General features: G+C 39.4%; 1 protein-coding gene across 4 annotated transcripts in view; it reads left to right on the top strand.

Annotated features, from left to right (window-relative positions):
• Positions 1-20969, top strand: part of ARHGAP32 (Rho GTPase activating protein 32) — a 320326-nt gene extending 299357 nt beyond the window's left edge. For all 4 annotated transcript variants that reach the window (XM_046685165.1, XM_046685164.1, XM_046685166.1 and 1 more), the window contains 8 exons: positions 3341-3448; positions 3985-4130; positions 4611-4806; positions 6633-6778; positions 9241-9312; positions 11187-12065; positions 12749-13728; positions 15026-20969. In XM_046685165.1, coding sequence (XP_046541121.1) covers positions 3341-3448; positions 3985-4130; positions 4611-4806; positions 6633-6778; positions 9241-9312; positions 11187-12065; positions 12749-13728; positions 15026-17284 — 4786 coding nt within the window. In that variant the 3' untranslated portion in view covers positions 17285-20969. The remainder of the gene's footprint in view (positions 1-3340; positions 3449-3984; positions 4131-4610; positions 4807-6632; positions 6779-9240; positions 9313-11186; positions 12066-12748; positions 13729-15025) is intronic.
• Positions 20970-21374: the final 405 nt, after the last annotated feature.

Here is a 21374-nt window from a genome sequence, read left to right as displayed (position 1 = left end):
TATATATGTGTGTATGTGTATATATATACACATATATATCATATAGAGAGAGTATATGTGTGTGTGTATATATATACACATATATATCATATAGAGAGAGTATGTGTGTGTGTATACATATACACATATATATCATAGAGAGAGTGTATATGTGTGTATGTGTATATATATACACATATAATATAGAGAGAGAATATATGTGTGTATATGATTATGTATACATATATGTGGACATACACTATATTCTCATACAGTGAGGTACATCTCCTGTATGTTTTATATTTTACAAAAATAAATCTCCTACCATATGTTTTATTTATATCTCTTATATTAATCCCTTGCTGTGTAGTATATTCATATCCGCTACTATATGTAATATCTATATGTTATAGACATTATAATGTAGGGACTTTGGAGCCAAACTGTCTGTATTAACTGTGTGACCTTGTGACCTTAAGCAAGTTCCTTTGCCTCTCTGGACTCAGTTTCATTGTTTGTAAAATAGAGATAATAATGCTTTTCTCACAGAGGAAGATGGGCACGGATGTTAACTCAGGGCCAATCTTCCTCAGCAAAAAAGAGGAGGATTGGTGGCAGATGTTAGCTCAGGGCTAATCTTCCTCAAAAAAAATAAATAAAATAATGCTTTTCTTGTAAGATTGTTATGAGTATTAAAGCAAAGCATTTAGAACAAGGCCTATTAAAAAATGCCATTTCTATGAGTTAATTACCATTATTATCATTGTTATTATCTGTTAAGTATATCCATGTATTAATGCTACTCTATTATGTGTTTTATCTGTATACACACACAAACATAAGTGTGTGTGTATATATATATATATATATATACTCACGCACATATATGTCTCCTACCATATTGATATGTAGCTTTTCTATTATGTTTATCTACTATACTATAATTATATTTCCCCTACCATAGTATATATTCTCCCTTATTACATAGATATAGATATTTGGCAATAATATATAGATATTTCCCCTCCTAATTACATATATAGCTTCCTTGTTGTCTATCTATTTAATCTTCCCTGTTGAACATTATATACCTTCCCTGCTATATGTTATATATTGTACATATATCCTACTATATGTTTTTTAATATACTAAATTGCATATTTTATATACAACCTCTCTAAAACACAAGCAATTGAGGTAATGAATTCTGCCTTGTCACTTTATTCTCAGAATAGAATCTTGCACATAGTAAATGTTCAGTGATACATATTGCATACACATTTTATATATTTTGTACACTATATATAGAGGGCATACTGATGTGTATAAGTACATATAACACTTATGTATATCCTTTTATTACCCCATCTCCTAATTATATTACCTACCATGTATGCCCACGTTTTACATATATTGTTTACTATATATATATCTCCTGCTCTCTATTATATACAATTCCTTGTCATGTATCTTCTGCTATAGAATGAATTTTCGTATTCTAGCTACTTCTGTATAATTTGTGTGAATTTATATATATTTTTACTTTATATACCTCTTTTGATCCAGACTTTTAAAGCTTTTAACATTTATATTTCCTAATTCCTTAAATGTTCTTTAAAGACAAGATTTTTAATAGTGTTCTCTTGTGTGGATGGGCCATATGTTATTTAACCTTTTCCCGTATTTGCCTATTTAATCTATTTATGTGGTAGAGGTTTTTTCCCGATTTTGAACATTACTATGAGGACTATTTACATGAATCTTTTGGGGAATCTAGATTATTTTTTAGGATAAAGACCTGACAGTGGAATTCTTGGAAATCAAAAGATACTAACATTTTCTTCCCAATATACAGCAATTTCCAAATTGTATTCCATGAAGGTTTATGTAATTTGCACTCTGCTGAATATGAAAATGCTCATTTCATGGCACTCTGACTAAAATTCTCCATTAGCTTTTAACAACGTCTTTACAATTAGATAGGTGAATAAAATGATATTTTTGGTTTTTTTAATCTGCTTTCCTTGTAATACATTTTTGAAATACTTTAATCTTTCCCTTCTTTCGTCTGCCACCCCCAAATAATAAAATTTTGCATTGTTTTCTAAACACATTTCTCAAGCTTCCCACCTCCACGTTGTCTCCAGGCCAGCCCGACTTCCCTCTATCTGTGGACCTTTCCTCACTGAACTGTGTGGGGGGGACAGAGAGTCACCATTTTCACCGTAGAGCAGCTCACTGAGCAGAGACTTTGGAGCCCAGCCGCCCTCGACTTGAACCACAGCACTGCTCGCCTGTGTGACGTGGGCACACCTTGGCTTTCTCCTCCATACGGTGGGGAGTGGTGATGCTGCTCGTTAGGACCTTTGCGAGAATTAGATGCGATTCCCTATAAAAGCATCTGGGACAATGCCGCTAGCTGGTGTCTTCCTTCGCTTCTCAAATTCATGTTAGGCTCATCTGAATCTTTGAAGCTTCTATGTTGACCACAATTTAACATTCATTAGTTTCAAATAATAGTCTTGAACTACTGTCTCCTGTTCATCCTCTTTAATGGTGTTAAGCCCTTATACACTTAGATAGGGATGCGTGAGAGATGTGGTAGCTGATAGGTAATGCCTCTGTGTGTTTATCTGATTTAACTTATATTTAAGTTGATCATGCTTTATTTCCAAAAATACTCTGCTCTGTTGTTATTAAATAACAACATGTATATAAATAAATGTATATAAATAAAATTGTTTCAATAAAGTAAACTTAGAATGTATAAGATAAGCCAATATATTAGGATTTGGCATAGGCTTTCTATTCCAAAAGCACAGTGTTTGCTCAAATATTCTCTTCGTGGTGCCTGCTGGAATTTTTCTTTTAATTCTTTTTAGGCTTGTGAAACATTGTTGTTTGCTTGTATAGAAGAAAAGCTTAAATCCTTTCCTGCAAATAGGATAGCATAACTTCACAATATCATTTGTCTGGAAACTAGCTTCTGTGAAGGATTCACTTCACTGGTGTCCTTGAAACTAGATGTCTGACAGCAAGGGGCAAATATTCCTAAAGATTTTTTAAAAACTAAGGCTGTTTTCTCAGAGCCAGTCCTGTCAGAAACTTTCATTTCTTATTGCATCTGCCTTAGACTTTTTTTCTTAGTATTCTGTAGATAAAATTCTGTATATAGAATTCATATTGTTCTTCTGACAGTTCTGTAGTAATAATAATACTCAAACCTAATAGCTCGCAAAAAAATTTGCTGAGGTTTTATGGCTGCTTTTCCCATTTTGCCATTGAAAACTTACAAATAAGTGGAGCTTTTATGCTCTCTACTGCTACATAATGTTTCTTTTTGTTGTACTTCATTTTCCAGAACACTGGAGTTCCTAATGAGACACTTGTCTCTTCTAGCTGACTATTGTTCCATCACAAATATGCATGCAAAAAACCTAGCAATTGTTTGGGCTCCAAACCTGCTGAGGTAAGTTGCATTTGACTTATGACTTTAAGTAGAGCCAATCAAATAAAAGTCTAATTCATCAGTGCTCCTGAGACAATTTTTTTTTTTTTTTTTTTTTTTTTTTGCTGAGGAAGATTCACCCTGAGCTAACATCTATTGCCAATCTTCTTCTTTTTTCTGAGGAAGATTCACCCTGAGCTAACATCTGTTGCCAATCCTCCTCTTTTTGTATGTGAGCCAACACCATAGCTTGGCTACTGACGAGTGGTATAGGTCTGCACCTGGGAACCAAACCCTGGCCGCTGAGGCAGAGCACACCAAACTTAACCACTAGGCTGCTGGGGCTGGCCCCTCTAAGGACAATTTTTAAAAGTAAAACTGATCTGTTGTTTTTATGAGCATCTCCCTAAAACAGGTAATTGGGGCCTTGCCAGGGCACTGTAAAAGTCTGATTCCTTCCTCGGGTTTGTCTGTGATTTACACATAAAAAAAGAAAATAGTGCCCTTTAAGACTGCTATCCTTGGAACTCTCTGATGGTGATGTTATTTACCTACAGATCAAAACAGATAGAGTCTGCCTGCTTCAGTGGGACAGCAGCTTTCATGGAAGTGCGAATTCAGTCCGTGGTTGTTGAATTCATCCTCAACCACGTCGACGTCCTCTTCAGTGGGAAGATCAGCGCCGCCATTCAGGAAGGGGCAGGTATGGCTCAGACGGACTTTGTGTACTACTGGGAACATGCATCTAAACCTATAAAGGAATGGAAAACTGCATCCCTTATCTCACTTTAATGAACCTGTCTTTGGTAGAAGGCAGCTAATTTATGTCTGTTTCCCAAAATGCACAATTCCTTCCAAAACTAAAAATATCTGAGTAATACCAGGCCTTGCCTGGAATATTTTAAGAATGTGAAATAGTTAAATTACTTAGGGAATTTTAAAAATATGTACAATATGTCCCTATTAAGAACCTAATATATCACCTTCTATACCTCACTTAGGATAAAGCCCTATTATTTTTGCCGTTTAAGAAACTTAATGAAGAAAATTTAAAACAACACAGATAGGTACATAGATGGATAGACAGATAAACAGATTGATATCTACACACTCATACCTATTTATATTTTTTCCCCATGCTAAAACATTTGACTCTCTTTGTTGCTTTTCTTTCTGTCCAAAGCTTCTCTATCAAGACCCAAGTCCCTGCTGGTTTCCTCTCCATCCACCAAGCTGCTGACGTTGGAGGAAGCCCAGGCACGGACACAGGCGCAGGTCAATTCTCCAATTGTGACTGAAAATAAATATATCGAAGTAGGAGAAGGACCTGCCGCACTTCAGGGGAGATTTCACACCATAATTGAGTTCCCACTTGAAAGGTAGAATTCATTAAATCCTCCTTAAAAATACGATTTTCATGGCTATGTGTTCTTTTCTTTTATTATTACTTTTACTTCGTATTTCAGTATACCTATATTGATTCTGGGCCAGTCCCAGGAAAACCTGTTCGTTTGACTGTGGATGATACCTCATAGGGAATGATACAAACGATTCTTGAAGAGCATTACAACGTCGTGTCATTTTAAAGAAGAATAAAGGCAATTGTACAGGGAAAATTGTTAGAAAAAAATGATACACTTCCACTATATAGGGTGCAATTCTCTCTCTGAGATGTTTAGAAGTTTGTTTAGAAATAAACTGTGTTGTAATGGCTTATTCAGAAAGTAATGAGTGGATAGTAATGTGTTTGACGTTAGTTCCACATTAAGTCTGAAACAGACCTGTGCCTCTCCCTGTGTGGTCTCCCAGCAGCACCAGCAGCACCTGGAAGTTACTAGAAATGCTCATTCTCGGCCCACCCCCCCCCAGCCCCACTGAACCAGAAACTCTGGAAGTGTGGTCCAGCAGTCAATCTTTTATCAAACCTTCCAGATGATTCTGATGTGTGCTAAAGTTTGAGAACCACTGCAATTCATTCTCTCAATGTCCTTTCCAGCTTTGAAACTCTCTGTTTCTCTAAAGAAATAATAATAATATGGTTTTTGCATCTTCTTTACTAAGTTATAGTAGGAAGACTAATATGTGTAAGTTAATTTTGATTTCTCTGTTATTCCTCTGGCTGTTACACGTGACTGTCAAGATTTCAATTCCCTGGATTGGGTGGTAGTAATAACACTGGAGAATTTATTTTTTCCATATTTTAGTATATCTCTCCAACTTCCCATGGCTAAAAATGTCCTTATAAAGTTAGAATACTCTTTTACTTTGTCATTCTGAGTTTGTCTTCAGCTTTTTTGAATTCATGTTTTAGCTCCATAGTTTTCTCAAAAATTTCTTTATAGAATAGTTATCAAGAGAGTACATACTGGGATGCAGATAGACCTGAGTTCCAACCTGACTTCATCGTTTACTAGTTTCATAACATTAAGGAAATTACCTAAACTTCTTAGTGTTGTAATTTCCTTAGCTGTAAAGTGAAAATAATAGTGCCTACTTCCCACGGGTATATATGATTTACGAGATACTATAAGGCAGCGCACTGCGTGATATTCAATATATCTTAGTTATTATTCTTAGTACTTCTCTTCCTTTTTGGCGTAATTCTCTTTACTCACACCTAAAATCATTTTCTTTAACTCTGTTTTATTTTTGGAGTTTTAATATTTTCTATTCCTTAAATATGTCTTGTTCTCACTTATTTCACAGATTGTGAGGTTATATCTAAACAAAAATCTATATAAAAATTGTCTTTGTGAAACTAGTTACTAATATTAAAATACATACATTTAGCTTCCCTTTCGTGCTTTAGCTGCACAGTTTGGCTGCATTGTGTATAGTGTGTTATATGGAAGGTGGATGAATATGGAGCAGCACAAGAAAAATTCCTCCCCAAACTGAAAATATCTGAGGAATACCAGGCCTTGCTTGGAATCTTTAAGAAAGGGAAGTAGTTAAATTACTTAAGGAATTAAAAAAACAAAAAATATATGTATATATATGTCACTGTTAGCAATCTTGTATATCACCTTCTATTCCTCGTTTAATATAAAGTCCTATTATTTTTGCCATTTAAAAAAGTTAATGAAGAAAATTTATTATTTATTTCAGCTGTACCTCTCCAGGCTGTTCTTTCCATCATTTGTTCATTTCCTTTAAGCAAAGATAGCCCCTTGGATACCTTAACACAGATTTTTCTCTCTCATAGGAGGAGGCCTCAAAATAAAATGAAAAAATCTCCTGTGGGCAGCTGGCGTTCCTTCTTCAACTTGGGGAAATCATCATCTGTTTCTAAACGAAAGCTGCAGCGTAATGAGAGTGAGCCCTCAGAGATGAAAGCCATGGCTCTGAAAGGTGAGCGCCCTCTCGCCTCCCGTGTGTTCTGCGGCTGGAGAGCCGTCTGCGCGGCAGGTTCCCACTTCTCATCCTGTCCTGCTGGCGCTCTGCTTACTCTGGACACACACTCAATACGTTCCGATAATCTGCTTCAATATAATCCGCCCACAGTTGTGTTGCTACGTGTGGATTGTCTTCTTTTACCAGGTCTTTATCTCCAAATATGTAAGTTATATATAAATATGTAGAAGTGCCCGATTTCTTATAGTGTGAGTGTGGTTAAAAATTCATAACATTTTGTAACATAGTGCATATATTGTTGGTAATAAAAAATAACTATGTGATGTTAAATTTGTTAATCTATATTTTTACAGGTTTAAAAAAAATGACAAAACCATGTTTCCACATGCCTTTCAAGTTTATAACTCTTATAACCAAAGAAGCTATCTTTTTATTAGATGACTCATTGATGAGTATTTTATTGGATCAAATAAATCTATTACTATTGTTGAAAATTCTACTCTTTTAAAAATAGTTTAAAACCTGTGTTCTGCTGATATTAACAGTTTCTGAATCTAGGAAAGATAGTAGTTCTCTCTTCTCAGAACATGTGTGAAATATAATATTCAGTTCATTTAACTGATCATTTATTCAGTTTGCAATCATGTGCTAAGCCTATGCTAGATATTTTGATAGCAGCGTCTGCAGATAGAAAATTAAGATGCTACCCTGCCTTCAGAGTCTTACTTGGGAAATTATATGTGTAAGGAAATAAATTTCATGCAAATGATAGTTACTGCAATAGAGGTTTGTGTAAGGTATTTTTGGTAGGAATTGTCAGTTCATGTGGGGAGAGGGGCTGGTGGTCAGAAAATAAAACCTTTGTCCTGGGCTTTGAAGGATAAGTAGAGATTCACCTGATCAGCCAGGGACTGAGAAAGGTATTTCAGGAATTGGAGCAAAGTGTGTCCCCGTGTGTGAAACAGGAACTCTGAGGAATTTGGCTGGGTAGTGTATACAAAAAGAGAGGCAGATCATAGGGGCCTCGTCTGCTTGCAGAGGGTTTTGGTTTTGTCCTGCATTCCTTGGGGGGTTATTGAATGGTTTCAGTATGTAACGTAATCAGGTTTGGGTTTACGAAAGATGACTTTGGCAGCAGCATGGGGAATATATGGGAAGAGAAAAAGACTGGAGGCTGGACAGTAAATTAGTAGGCAGTTATAGTTGTACAGGCGAGAAACAATGAGTGTCTGGAATAAGTAGTGGCAGTTGGAGTCGGAAATAGATTTGAGAAATATTTAGGAAGCAGAATCTGCAGGGCTGGGTAACCAAATGATTGTGAAGGATGAGAAAAAAAGAGGGGAAAAGATAATTTTCAGGTTTTGATTAAGTGATAAGGGAGATGATAGTGCCATTATCCCTGTAGGGAGTAGCAGGTGGGAAGAAAAATAGTGTATTTATATTGGACATAGCGAGTTGGACATGCCCAAGAAGTGATTAGTGGTATGGATCTGGAATTCAATAAAGGTGTGGAATATATCTAGAAATACAAATTTTAAAATCATCTGCAAAAAGGATGGGTGAAAACCCTAGAGATAGATTTTATGGCCCAGGGAGAGCCCATTGATTGAGACGCAGGTTGGGGGCTGAATCCTAGAGAAAAGCAGTGTTTAAAAAACTGGAAAAGACAGAGTTGTAGTGAACGGAGAATGAGAAGAAATGGCTAGAAAGCTAGGCAAAGAACAAGAGGTGAGTGCTGTCACCAGAAATAATGGAGGAGGGGTTTGAAAGAAAGTGTCAGAGGTGTGGCATGCTGCCAGGAGGTGAAAGAGGATGACAATATTTGTCAAACAACATCCAACATATTTAATTAAAGTACCTGGATTAGTTTCCTAGGGCTGCTGTAACAAATTGCCAAAAATTAGATGGCTTAAAACAAAATAAATTTATTTCCTCACAGTTCTGGAGGCTAAAAGTCTGAAATCAAGGAGTAAGCAGGGCCATGTTCCCTCTAAAGGATCCAGGGAGCAATCCTTCCTTGTCTCTTCCAGCTTCTGGTAGCACCTGGCATTCCTTGGCTCGTGGTGGCATCACTCCCGTCTCTGCCTCCACCTTCACATGGCCTTCTCCTCTGTCTCTCTATGTCCTCTCTTCTTAAAAGGACACCAGTCATTGGATTTAGGGCTCACATTAAATCCAGTGTGGTATTATTTGGAGGTATCATACTGGTCTTTAGGAAATATAAAAGGAAGAAGTTTTTAAATTCATCTCTGTTCTCAAGAAAAGAGATTTTTCACGTAAGAAACCATGTGAGAACAATACAACACATTATATAATATGATTCTAAATTGAATATGATTGTCAAAGTGTACAGCTAATCACTCTTGGAAGTTTAAATACGTGTAGAGAAAAACACTGTTCCCTTCCTCTGTGTATGTAATAGTGAATAAACGTCACGCTCTCTGGTTTTGCTTCTTCAGGTGGCAGGGCAGAAGGAACCCTCCGTTCAGCTAAGAGTGAGGAGTCTCTTAGTTCCCTCCATGCAGTCGATGGTAAGACTAAAAGCATCAGCTGTTTTGTTCTTTAAGAAATTGCATAAAAGAACACAACAATTGAGTATATTTTATAAAAATATACTTAATAAATAGACTATAGACTGTCGTTTCCTAAGAATGCTAGTATCTATTTAGTATTGTCCATTGATGTTTTAATATCAGTCTTTGATTTCTTCCCTTTTGACATGATTGCTATTCAATTTACTAAAAATAGTGAAATGTTTTACGTTAACCATTTATATTTGTTAGTGCCCAGTGTAAAGTGGTATTAGTATTTCTGTAGATATCACAATGAGAGCACAATGTTACAAAGTATAAAATTAAGCAGTTTTGATATTCAGACGGATAGTCTTTTGTCTTGCAAATAGCTTAACCTACCGTTCACTTTCATAGATCAGATTGATAACAGGTGGTCCTCGTTATCTGAGGATAATTGTACCAAGAGAAGGCAACTTAAAGAGAATCTGCTTAAAATGGGGACCAAAGTTTTACGGTAAATAGTGCAAAAATGTTTGATTGCCACTTGAAAAACAAAACTAAAAAATTTGAAATTTGAAAATGTTTATTTTAGCTTCTATTTAACAAAAGTCAAGTTATAGTTGCAACTATGTACTAATTTTTAAAGTGAACAAAGGATTAGTTCAATGTTGACTTGAAAGGAGATAGAACTTTTTTGACAAAACCACGTATTAGCAAATAGGACATCCTTCACTTCATGTTAGGCTTCTGCAGCAGGATTGTAAAAACGCTCTTTTTACAAAAAGTAATCAAGAGCTACATTGATTTCCCACAGGCTTTTCTTAATCCATTGACATTCAGTCATGCTCTTTTGAAGTATCTTGGAGTGTCATCATCCTGGTCAACGTATTAACTCTTCTAACTGCCAGATCCTCATTGACGAAAGGCTCGACTTGTGATTCAATAAATCCTCACAGATCACTTTAGTTGGATGTCCAGCATCTTATGAGTTTTCCGAGATTTTCCGTTTCACTGCAGTTAAGAGAATCGTTCACAAAAACAGTGCAGTGGGCTGGGTAGATGCTAGTGCTAAGCAGAAAATAATATTTGAGTAGGCATTAATTTTATAATTGGTCAATAATTACTGTATGTATTTATGTTAGGACAATTTCTGCCTCTTTCTAGTACATTTTCATTATGGCAATTCTGATAATTTTAATAGAATGCTGAGATAGAGGACTTCTTTTACCAATTGGATGTTTAGCAATATCATAAAATTACTTAATGCTTCACCACTCTTGAGGACTCTTCCTGAGAAACGTAAAGCCTATTCTTATTAAAGAAAAAAAAAAGAAATTATTTTTGTTTAAGTATCTGAGAGGAATTCTTTACTAAATATAAGTACATACTTTATGGGATTGTAGACATTTTTTAATTGAGAAGTTCAATTTTTTAGAAATTTGGGTGTTATGAGGATTTTTTCCCCAGCAACAACAAAAACCTTTTGCTGTTATATCTCCAAATTACTATTTAACGTGATTAATTCTACCTCAAAAGTCATGTGTGAGGTCAGTGGTAAAAGAAGATAAAAAGAAATGAAAAACTTGCCTAAAGTCACAACAAGAGTCAGTGTTGGACTAGTAATAGAATCTAAGAGTTCCGAGTCCTTTTTCCTATTGAACCAGCAGATGCTGCATAGTCCCTCTGATTATATCAAGTGTATGTGTTATTTAGCATTTGGTTTGGGAGTTCCATCTATGTACCCCAAGAGACAATTACCAGAAAGAAAATGAGAAGGAACATTTTCTTACCCTGTGTAGCACATCATTACTGCTGTACTGAGTAAGTGACTTATTATGGTATTTGTGCATCCTGTGACATTCACACTTTGATATTGTTATCCATTTTACCAGGTGATTCCAAGCTGTTCCGACCCAGAAGACCCAGATCTAGCAGTGATGCACTGAGTGCCTCTTTTAATGGAGAAATGCTGGGCAACCGCTGTAATTCCTATGATAATCTGCCCCATGACAATGAAAGTGAGGAGGAAGTAGGGCTGCTTCGTATTCCAGCTCTTATGTCTCCTCATTCAGCTGAGGATGTTGATTTAAGCCCACCAGACATTGGAGTAGCCAGCCTGGATTTTGATCCAATGTCATTTCAATGCAGTCCTCCTAAGGCCGAATCAGAGTGTCTGGAGAGCGGTGCTTTCTTTTTAGATTCATTAGGAGACTCCAAGGATAAACCAAGTACCAATAAAAAAGATACAGAAGCAGGTGGTAGCCAGTCTCAGACTCCAGGGAGCACTGCAAGTTCTGAACCTGTCTCTCCTCTTCAGGAGAAACTGAGTCCATTCTTTACCCTGGACTTGAGCCCCACTGAAGAAAAATCATCTAAGCCATCCTCATTCACTGAAAAGGTCGTCTATGCTTTCTCTCCAAAGATTGGACGAAAATTAAGCAAATCACCTTCTATGAACATATCTGAGCCAATTTCAGTCACCCTTCCCACTCGGGTGTCAGAAGTCATTGGTGTCGTCTCAAATACAGCAGCTCAGAATGCATCTTCTCCAACCTGGAACAAAAGTGTTGAAGAAAGTGATGTCATAAATAGATCCCCCACCCAGCTAGTAAAGATGAAAACAAATGAGAGAGAGGCCCAAGAAGGATGTGAGTCGGAAGTCCAGCCCCTGGACCAGGTGGCTGCTGCAGAAGTAGAATCGCCAGGGAAGGAGGAGCAGTCTGTCTCAAGCAGTCAGAGTAAGGCTGTACCTTCTGGACAGACTCTGGCAGGTACCATTTGTTTTCCTCCGTTCTTTCTTTAAGCTAAGAGGGCTCTTCAATCCTGTGTGCCATCTGTGCCTTTTAAGAGAGAAATTTCCTCCACAGCTAGCCTTTAATCAAAGAGAATATTTTGCTGGGTGGTGCTGATGGCTCAAAGCTCTAAATTAAATTCAGTCAAACAAAAATCCCCTAAAGGGAGTGGTCCTGCTTCAGACCTTCATGAAGTCCCTTATCTCTTTGGACAGTCAGAATTCGTGGATAATTTCTGCACAACTTCGTAGTTCTTGATTCTCTTTTCTGTTCTAATAAAATACCTATATAATAGCCTTACAAGTTAACCAGCCAGCCTACGCCATCAAGTGTAAAACTATTCCTCATAACAATCTGCAAGCGCTTGAAGCTTGTTTTCTAAGCAATCTTTTCTGAGCCAGATGAGGGACCTGCTTTTTCCCCTCATCTCTGTAGCAATTCAGGAGGAGATTGTAATCTTTAAACACTCTTTGTTTTAGTTTTCCTTCTGAACCAGATGTGTTTTCTGCAGCATTTGCATGTGGGATAGAAGATCATGGAGTGCCATTTTGAAATATGGAAGGCCTTATTTTATAGTGATCAAATGGGGAGTGTTTGGCTTTCCATATAGGATAACACAAGCTACCTTTTCACTCTCATTTTTTTTCCCAATTTCCCCCCAGGAGCAGTTACCCATGACCCCCCTCAGGATTCCGTTCCTGTCAGTTCAGTCACTCTTATCCCACCACCACCGCCTCCGAAAAATGTTGCCCGCCTGTTGGCGCTAGCGTTAGCTGAGTCTGCACAGCAAGCCTCAACTCAGTCCTTGAAGAGACCAGGGACTTCCCAGGCCGCTTATACAAATTATGGAGATGTGGCAGTGGCTGCACCTGAAGATAAACTGCCTCACTGCCACTCTAGTGTTACTCTAGATAAAGCCTATGTCCAAAGTGAGAGGCCGGCAGAGCAGCTCTGCCTCCAGAACATTGCATCTGTGAACTGTGACCAGCCTATACCAGATCCAGCAGCTCTTGGCGGTCACACCCATTCCAATGCAACTGCAACTGGGGAGCAGCTCCAGCAGGCAGACTTTCCAGGGAATCAGCCCCATCGAACCTGTTTATCTGGGGACCCGGAAAAGGCCAGAATCACTTCAGTTCCCTTAGCAGACTCTAAGTCTGATGATCACGTAAGTTTCCCTGAAGACCAGTCTGCGAAGAACAATATGCCAGCTGTCTCCTTTGTGGATCAGGAGCGGTCTCAACTTCATTTCTACAGTGGAAATCAGCCTCCTTCTTATCTTGGTACAAGTGTGGATAAGCCCCATCACCCTTCAGAACTTGCAGACAAATCTCCCACACCCTCTAATTTCCCTAGGGACAAAATCTGCCCTCCTTCTGGGTCCCCTGAAGAGAATACCAGCACAGCCACCATGGCTTATACCACAGCTGCTCCAGCAACAGCTGAAGTAAGCACCAGAGAAGCCAACTGGGATGTGATTGAACAACCCACCGCAGCTGATTTTGCGGCTGCCACCCTGCAGCGCACTCACAGAACTAATCGTCCCCTCCCCGCGCCTCCTTCCCAGAGATCAGCAGAGCAGCTACCAGTCGTGGGGCAGGTACAAGCAGCAACCAATGTAGGATTAAATAATTCCCACAAGGTAAGAAGGGGAGGAAGTCAGGGAGGTGAAATATACTTTTTCCAAAGGTATGTCACTTTTCAGCAGGGTGTGTTGTTATATTGAGTCAGATGTGACATTTATTTTTAAATCCCGTGGCAGGTTTCAGTGAAACGCTTCCCATTTGAGGCTGGCATCTGCCTTTACCTTGATGCTGGTTTTTCTCTGAGAAAGGAGCAGGCACTCGATGACTAGAGTTTAACTATACCTGCTGCCTTTTCTTTGTAAAGCCTTCTAGGTAGTTTCTTCATAGTCATACTAAGAGATCCTGTTCAAACGAGTCAGACTGGGTTTTAGGTGTCAGGGTTGCAGATTTGTTTGGGCTGTTTTCCAACTCCATCACTGACTCATTGTGACTTTGGGCAAGTCATTTAGCCACCCTCTGCCAGTTATTCACATGCACACAATAAAAGTGCTTTCTTCTCAAGACATTTGTAAGACTTTCTGTCTTGCAGACTTTTCAGAGTTGTGAGAGATTGTGGTGTCTTAGGACTTTTTGTTATTTTCTCAACATTAATCTGCAGATTGTTCTATGGTCAAACACCTGTTTTGAAGAAAAACTTGTATGCAGAATGCTAAGGTTTTTCCTAATTTTCTCATATTTTAAAAAAGTGCCCCAGGTGTTTTGTAGTCACCTTGAACTCAAAGGACTTCACTATCTAGTCGTTAGTGGAGGATGCTATTCTCGAGGGCAGCATGTTTGCGGTATCGCTGTGAAGATCATGTTTGGCCTCTGCTGCCACAGACCGGGGTGGAGTAGAAGGTAGGGGAGGGATAGCAACTGAGTGCCTTCAGTGCCACCTTAAACAAGTCACTTTATCACCCTTCCCTAGATTTGAGCCTTAAAACTTCTCACTGTGTAGAGCTGTGAGTCACTTCCAAAATCTCTCCAGATAGAATCACTTCTTTTTGTTTAACAAAATGTTCTCGGTGTTGAGACTGAGCTGGACAGATAGACTGGGTGTATATTTTTAAGTCTGTGACTTGACTAAACCTCTGTTTGATCTGTACATTAAGGTACTGTCATAGGGAACGTCATCTTACATTTAAAGCCTATCATAAATTAGAACAGTTCTCCAAAGATGGCGATGGCTGTTACACCACATAGCAACGTAGGCCATTTACTGGCAGTGGGGATAGGTGGCCAGTATGTCCACGTGGCTTGGGAAATTTCAAGCTGCTACCCAAGTAGCCTCAACTTGTGACTTACAAATTTAATAGTGTTTGCACAGAGGGAAGCATAAAAAAACAAACTCATAATATTATCATCTTTCAATAGATTCAAGGAGTAGTTCCAGCTCCAGAGAGGCCACCTGAACCCAGAGCCATGGATGACCCTGCACCTGTCCTTGTCATTGACAACAGCGCAGCTGCTCAGTGTCCCATCTCTACTCCCGCTCTCCAACCAGGCCTTCCTGAAAAGGTGCGGGATGGTGCCAGGGCCCCACCGCTGCACCTGCGTGCTGAGCCTGTCCCTGTGCACTCCTCCTGTGGCTATACTGCACCGGTTCCTCCCACCAGGACAATGGAGAGTAAAATTGCTGCTGCCATACACTCCAGCAGTGTAGATGCTACCAGCAGCTCCAGCTATCATCCCTTTGTCACTGCTTCCTTAGCCTCCGTGGATGATATTTTGCCTTTACCACTTCCTGTCCCACAACCTAAGCATGCTTCTCAGAAAACTGCTTATGCCACCTTTGCTAGGCCTGATGTCATTGCTGAGCCCTTTGGTCCAGAAAACTGTTTTCACTTCAGTATGACTCCAAACTGCCAGTATCGTCCCCAGAGTGTACCTCCACATCACAATAAATTGGAACAGCACCAAGTGTATGGTTCCAGATCAGAGCCACCAGCGTCCATGGGTCCTCGTTATAACACGTACGTGGCCCCGGGAAGAAATGCATCTGGACACCACTCCAAGCCATGCAGCCGGGTTGAGTATGTATCTTCTTTGAGCTCCTCTACTAGGAGTAGTTGTTACCCTGAAGATATTCCACCATACCCTACCATCCGGAGGGTACAGTCTCTCCATGCCCCTCCGTCTTCTATGATTCGCTCTGTTCCCATTTCACGGACAGAAGTTCCCCCAGATGATGAACCAGCCTACTGCCCAAGACCTCTGTACCAATATAAGCCATATCAGTCCTCCCAGGCCCGCTCAGATTATCATGTAACACAGCTGCAGCCTTACTTTGAGAATGGTCGGGTCCACTACCGGTATAGCCCATATTCCAGCTCTTCTAGTTCCTATTACAGTCCAGATGGAGCGCTGTGTGATGTGGATGCCTATAGCACAGTACAGTTGAGGCCCCTTCACCGCCTACCCAATCGCGATTTTGCTTTCTACAATCCTAGGCTACAAGGGAAGAACTTATACGGTTATGCTGGTTTGCCTCCACGTCCCCGGGCCAACGTGACTGGCTATTTCTCTGGTAATGACTACAATAATGTAGTCAACGTGGCTCCAACCGCTGATGTAAAGCACACATACACCTCATGGGATCTTGAGGACATGGAAAAATACCGTATGCAATCCATCCGGAGAGAGAGCCGCGCTCGGCAGAAGGTGAAAGGGCCTGTTATGTCCCAGTATGATAACATGACCCCAGCTGTTCAAGATGACTTGGGTGGGATCTATGTCATCCATCTACGTAGTAAATCAGATCCTGGGAAAACTGGACTTCTCTCAGTGGCAGAGGGAAAGGAGGGGCGACACCCAGTCAAGGCCATCAGTCCTGAAGGAGATGACCGCTTCTATAGGAAGCATCCAGAGCCAGAGTTCGATAGAGCCCACCACCATGGAGGATATGGCAATGGACAGTCGGAGAAACCATCCCTCCCTCAGAAGCAGAGTAGCCTCAGGAACAGGAAACTTCATGACATGGGTTGTAGTCTCCCTGAGCACAGGGCACATCAGGAAGCAAGCCATAGGCAATTATGTGAATCAAAAAATGGGCCACCTTACCCCCAGGGAGCTGGCCAGTTAGATTATGGGCCCAAAGGGATTCCAGACACTTCTGAGCCAGTCAGCTACCATAACTCTGGAGGGAAATACATTACTTCAGGGCAGGAGTCTTTAAGACTGAACCACAAAGAGGTGAGGCTCTCCAAAGAGTTGGAGAGGCCCCGGGTTAGGCAGCCTCCTGCCCCGGAGAAACACTCCAGAGACTGCTACAAGGAGGAGGAACACCTCACTCAGTCAATAGCCCCACCCCCTAAACCAGAGAGGAGTCACAGCCTGAAACTCCATCATACCCAGAACGTGGAGAGGGACCCCAGCGTGTTGTACCAATACCAAACCCATGGCAAGCGCCAGAGCAGTGTGACTGCTGTGTCCCAGTATGATAACCTGGAGGGCTACCACTCCCCGCCCCAGCACCAGCGCGGAGGCTTTGGAGGAGGAGTGATGGGGACATACATGCCCTCTGGCTTTCCCCACCCACAAAACAGGACATATGCTACAGCTTTGGGTCAGGGGGCCTTCCTGCCCGCAGAGTTGTCCTTGCAGCATCCTGAAACACAGATCCACGCAGAATGAGCCCTGGGAGCAATAGAGTTGAAGCAGCCTCTGCTGGACAGTGGACTGTTCTATTTTTTTCAGTAACCAAAAAGATTTAAAAAAGAAAAAAAGCTACAAAACCCCTGGCCACATTAAAAAAAATAATCAGAAAAGTAAATCACCATCTTTTTCCCCTTCCCTGCTTCATTACCACCTCTTCCATCTATAGACTATGTCGTTTTTGTCTTTAAAAGAGATCTGAATGGTTGTCAAGCACTATGTTGAAAACTCGGTAAAGAAATTTGTCACAGACCATACTTGCCATATAGGGCTAATTTGTCAGAGCCTGAGGACTGCCTTTAACTGAATTTGAGTTTAATTTTGTGCTTAGTGTCTGCCGTCTAGTTCAGAGCAGGGCACTCTGTCTCCTGGAGGGCCTCTGCGTTTCCTGTCGGTTCCTACTTTTCAGTAGCCATGCAGCTTGCCCAGATTGACACTGTTTTTCTCGCTTCATTCTCCCTGTCTTATAAGGGTCCCTGACCCTTCAGAAGAGTCTAGCAGACATTTAGCAAATTATAACTAAAAAATACAGGAATGAGGACTTTAAGCATTTAATCAAGAGTCGTCATAAAATGTCAGACCACTGAGACCCAGCCTGAACCATGCTCTTCATATTCTTATTTTTCATAGTTGTTCCTCACAGTTCAGTGAACAGGCTCATGTTAGTGCAGAAGAAATTTTTAAAAGTTAGAATTAAAGAAACTTCTTAGGTGGAAGTCAGTGAACTTCATTAGCACCAGAAAACTATATCAATGCTTCTAGTGTGTTGCCTGCCTTCAGTTATTTTTTTTTCTCAATAATATTGGGTAAATTGTAATCTAGTAAAACACTTCGCACCATTTGTTCTCCTAAAGCAACTTTTTTTTTCATTAAAAAAAACCAGCATGGTTTGATGGATAAACATGATTTATCATGATTACAACTCTACATGTTAATTTCTGTTTCTAAACCAGAGTACAGGTTTCCTGAGAATTGTTAAAGTACATGTGTATTATCTGTTAGTAAACAGAAAGTTCCTACAGTTGCCGATCTGAGCAGTCCCCACGTCTGTCCTGAGGAGTTAGCGTGCTGTTTGTTCACTGTGTCCGTGTGCAGCCACAGTCTCACAGTAACCGCCATCTGCACCAGCATATCAGGGATAGCTCTTACACCTCTGTAGACATGTTAAACATGTTCACTACCCAAGACTTTCTTTTGAAAGTTGCATTTCTGATTAGAGTAGGAACAGACATCTCTCTAGCCCAACTCCATTCCATTTTCTCAACCACCCACCACCTCTACACCAGAATTGCAAGGCAGTCCTATATTTACAAAACATGTAGATTGTCATTTCATTCCATATTCTTAATAATATTTGATTTTTATACATTCACATGTTTTAAATGCTCAGTTTGTAGAACATATGAGAATTTCATTCCATTTACTGGATGGTTGCTGCTCTTGGCTTTTTAAAACTTGGAATTTTATTTAGAGCGAAGGAAGAAATCTTTTAAGAGGCTAAATTCATGCTGCTATAATTGCTGTGAAATTGTATAAAGAATAGTATTCGTGCCAGTCCTTTTTTTTTTATTTAAAAAAAAAGTATGATTGCATTTTAAGGGTTTATATTTAGAAAAAGAAATAAAATTTTAAAAACAACACATTTATTCACATGTGGAAATGCTCTATAAGGTTTTCTTTTGTTCCCCCAGAATTGATCAGAGAGATTCAATAAAGATCATGGTAGAAATCTTGAAATACTGGTATGTGCAAAGGTCTGTGGAAATTTAGGCCTCTATGTTAAAAGTGCAGACCAACTGGTATATAGTCACAATGTTAAGGAACCTGATAGGACGCTTCTGTTTAGCACACGAACACATCGGGTGCTTTATACAGGAGTTTGATCTTTGGTGAATATACAGCACTAATTTTTTTTTGCTTTAACCATCTTTTTGTCAAGTAGGCAAGCCATTGCCCCTTTGAGATAACACAGCCTTGTAAGTTCTCACCAGCAGCATGGAGACTAGAAAGAGGAGCTGGTGTGACAAAGAGATACAGATGGCTTTAGTGACTGAGAGCCCAGAAGGATGTGGCTGAAGAAGTCCTGTCCAATTTTAATATTTGAGGATTTGTCGTCACACACATTGTTTAATCCTGAAACTAAAGTCTATTTTATAAATACTAAGGTTAATTCCTTAAAGCAATTACTTTATTAATGTCTTAGGAATATCAGGTAAATATTTTGAATACAGAGTAATGACTCAAATTACTGGTATAAGTGTGAAACACAAACTTTAGGTAAAATCTAGAGTAGTTTTATTTCATGTATGTGGATACAGCCTTAACTTTGGACTCAGTCATTTGAAGGACTTTGCCTGTATCTTTCCCTTTATAATATTGTAGGGTAGAAATTGGATGGCAAGTCACTGTGAGCCAGGTTACCTCAGCATCATTCACTTTGTGTGTGACTTCACAAATAGAGGAATTAAATGTTACTACTTTCAAATTTTGACATGGAGCATTATGATCAAGGAAATGGAGCTGCCTTATACATTAAACCCATAATTTAATTCTATTGGTATTTTCATAGCCATGTCTCCAGATTTTATCTTTTTGGCAAAATTCTGATGCCGCTGTTTGGTTTGATTGAAATAAATAATCCCTGGATGTCTGGCCAGAGACTTAGCTAACAGCCCCAGAGGTGCCATTTTCTTATGAGTAAATTTCATCTGAGCCTTACTCCCAACTGTATTCAGTTTCTTTTTAAACATGCAAGTCCCTGGGGTGATCCCAAGGATAGGGCCTGCACGTTTTTATAATGACAAAACATTTTTAAAAGGTTAGGATCAGGTTGAAGAATTTGAGGACAAATTCTGTAAAGAAGAGGGACCATTAATGTGAGTGGGTAACCACATTTGCAGCAGCAATAGATGCATACAATGTAAATTTGAAATTTGCCCCTTTAGCTAAAAAAGGAGCCTGCAAAGTCCATATTTCTCTTCGCAGACCTGTCAATCACCCATTCGGTATGTTGGCGAAGTATTGCCTGAGCAGTCTATGTAAGGAAACGATAATGAAAGTAAAAGTATGTCAGAAAGTGACTTCAGTGGTTAGAGGCATGTGATTTTCAGTACTGTGTGTTAAGGAAATGTCAGGAATGGTATATTTTAACTGTATGCAAGGTAATGTCAGTGTGCACAGAGGATCTTTTCTCCTTTTCTAATTAGTACTGTTAGTGTTCAAAGAATAAAAATGGTTGTTTTACAGTTTAGATTCTAAGGTAGCAAAATCTGACTTTTCAACCATGATCTGCATGAGAGAAGCATCCTAGGAAGTCTTAGATCATACTTTTGAGTTCTTTAATTTATATAGTTTTTTTATGTTTTAATATTTTTGTGAACTGGTGTAAATTGTTAATGCATATAAGCTTGTGTATTTCTGTAAATAGTTTTGTCATTTATTTCTTGACCCGTATGTAAATATTTAGAGTCTCATTTCTTCAAAACTTATTTGAAGCTGAGTTGTGGGTTTGGGGTTTTGTTTGTTTCTTTGATTGTTTTGGTTGGGGTGGGGGGAGAAGGGATTTTGTACTCCAGCAATCCAGATGGAGATCTCGTGTGGTTTAAAGCAAATGTCCCACTGAAAGCAATTCAAATATCAACACAGTTATTTCAGGTTAAACAGACTTCTTTGTGTATGTGTTTCCTTTTTAACCTAATATCAATTATAAGAAAATAGATGGGTAATTGGGGATCTTCAGATCAACAGGTTAGTGTTGGTATGACATAGGTTATTATGCCAAATGGAATGCTATTTGAGAGAAGGGGCATAATGTCTCCTGGTTGTATCTCTTTGCTGCACTATGCCACCGGGCCAAACTTTCCCCAGGTCCAGCGTCTCCAGAACTGCAGAGGCCTCTTACTCTGTACTGGAGAGTCTCTGCAGACTTGCTGCACCTGAGGCTGCCCTCAGGAACCCATGCACTGCTGCCACCTGGTTCTCAAGTTTGCAGTTCCCAGGAAACTGAATTGGCTTATCGCAGAATTCTCCAGAAGGAGATTCTGAAAGACAACCATATTTCTAACGATTC

Source organism: Equus quagga, chromosome 14 (assembly GCF_021613505.1).
Source record: "Equus quagga isolate Etosha38 chromosome 14, UCLA_HA_Equagga_1.0, whole genome shotgun sequence".
Classification (NCBI taxonomy): domain Eukaryota; kingdom Metazoa; phylum Chordata; class Mammalia; order Perissodactyla; family Equidae; genus Equus; species Equus quagga.
The sequence above is the reverse complement of the archived record's forward strand: the minus strand, read 5'-3'. Positions and strand labels throughout refer to the sequence as shown.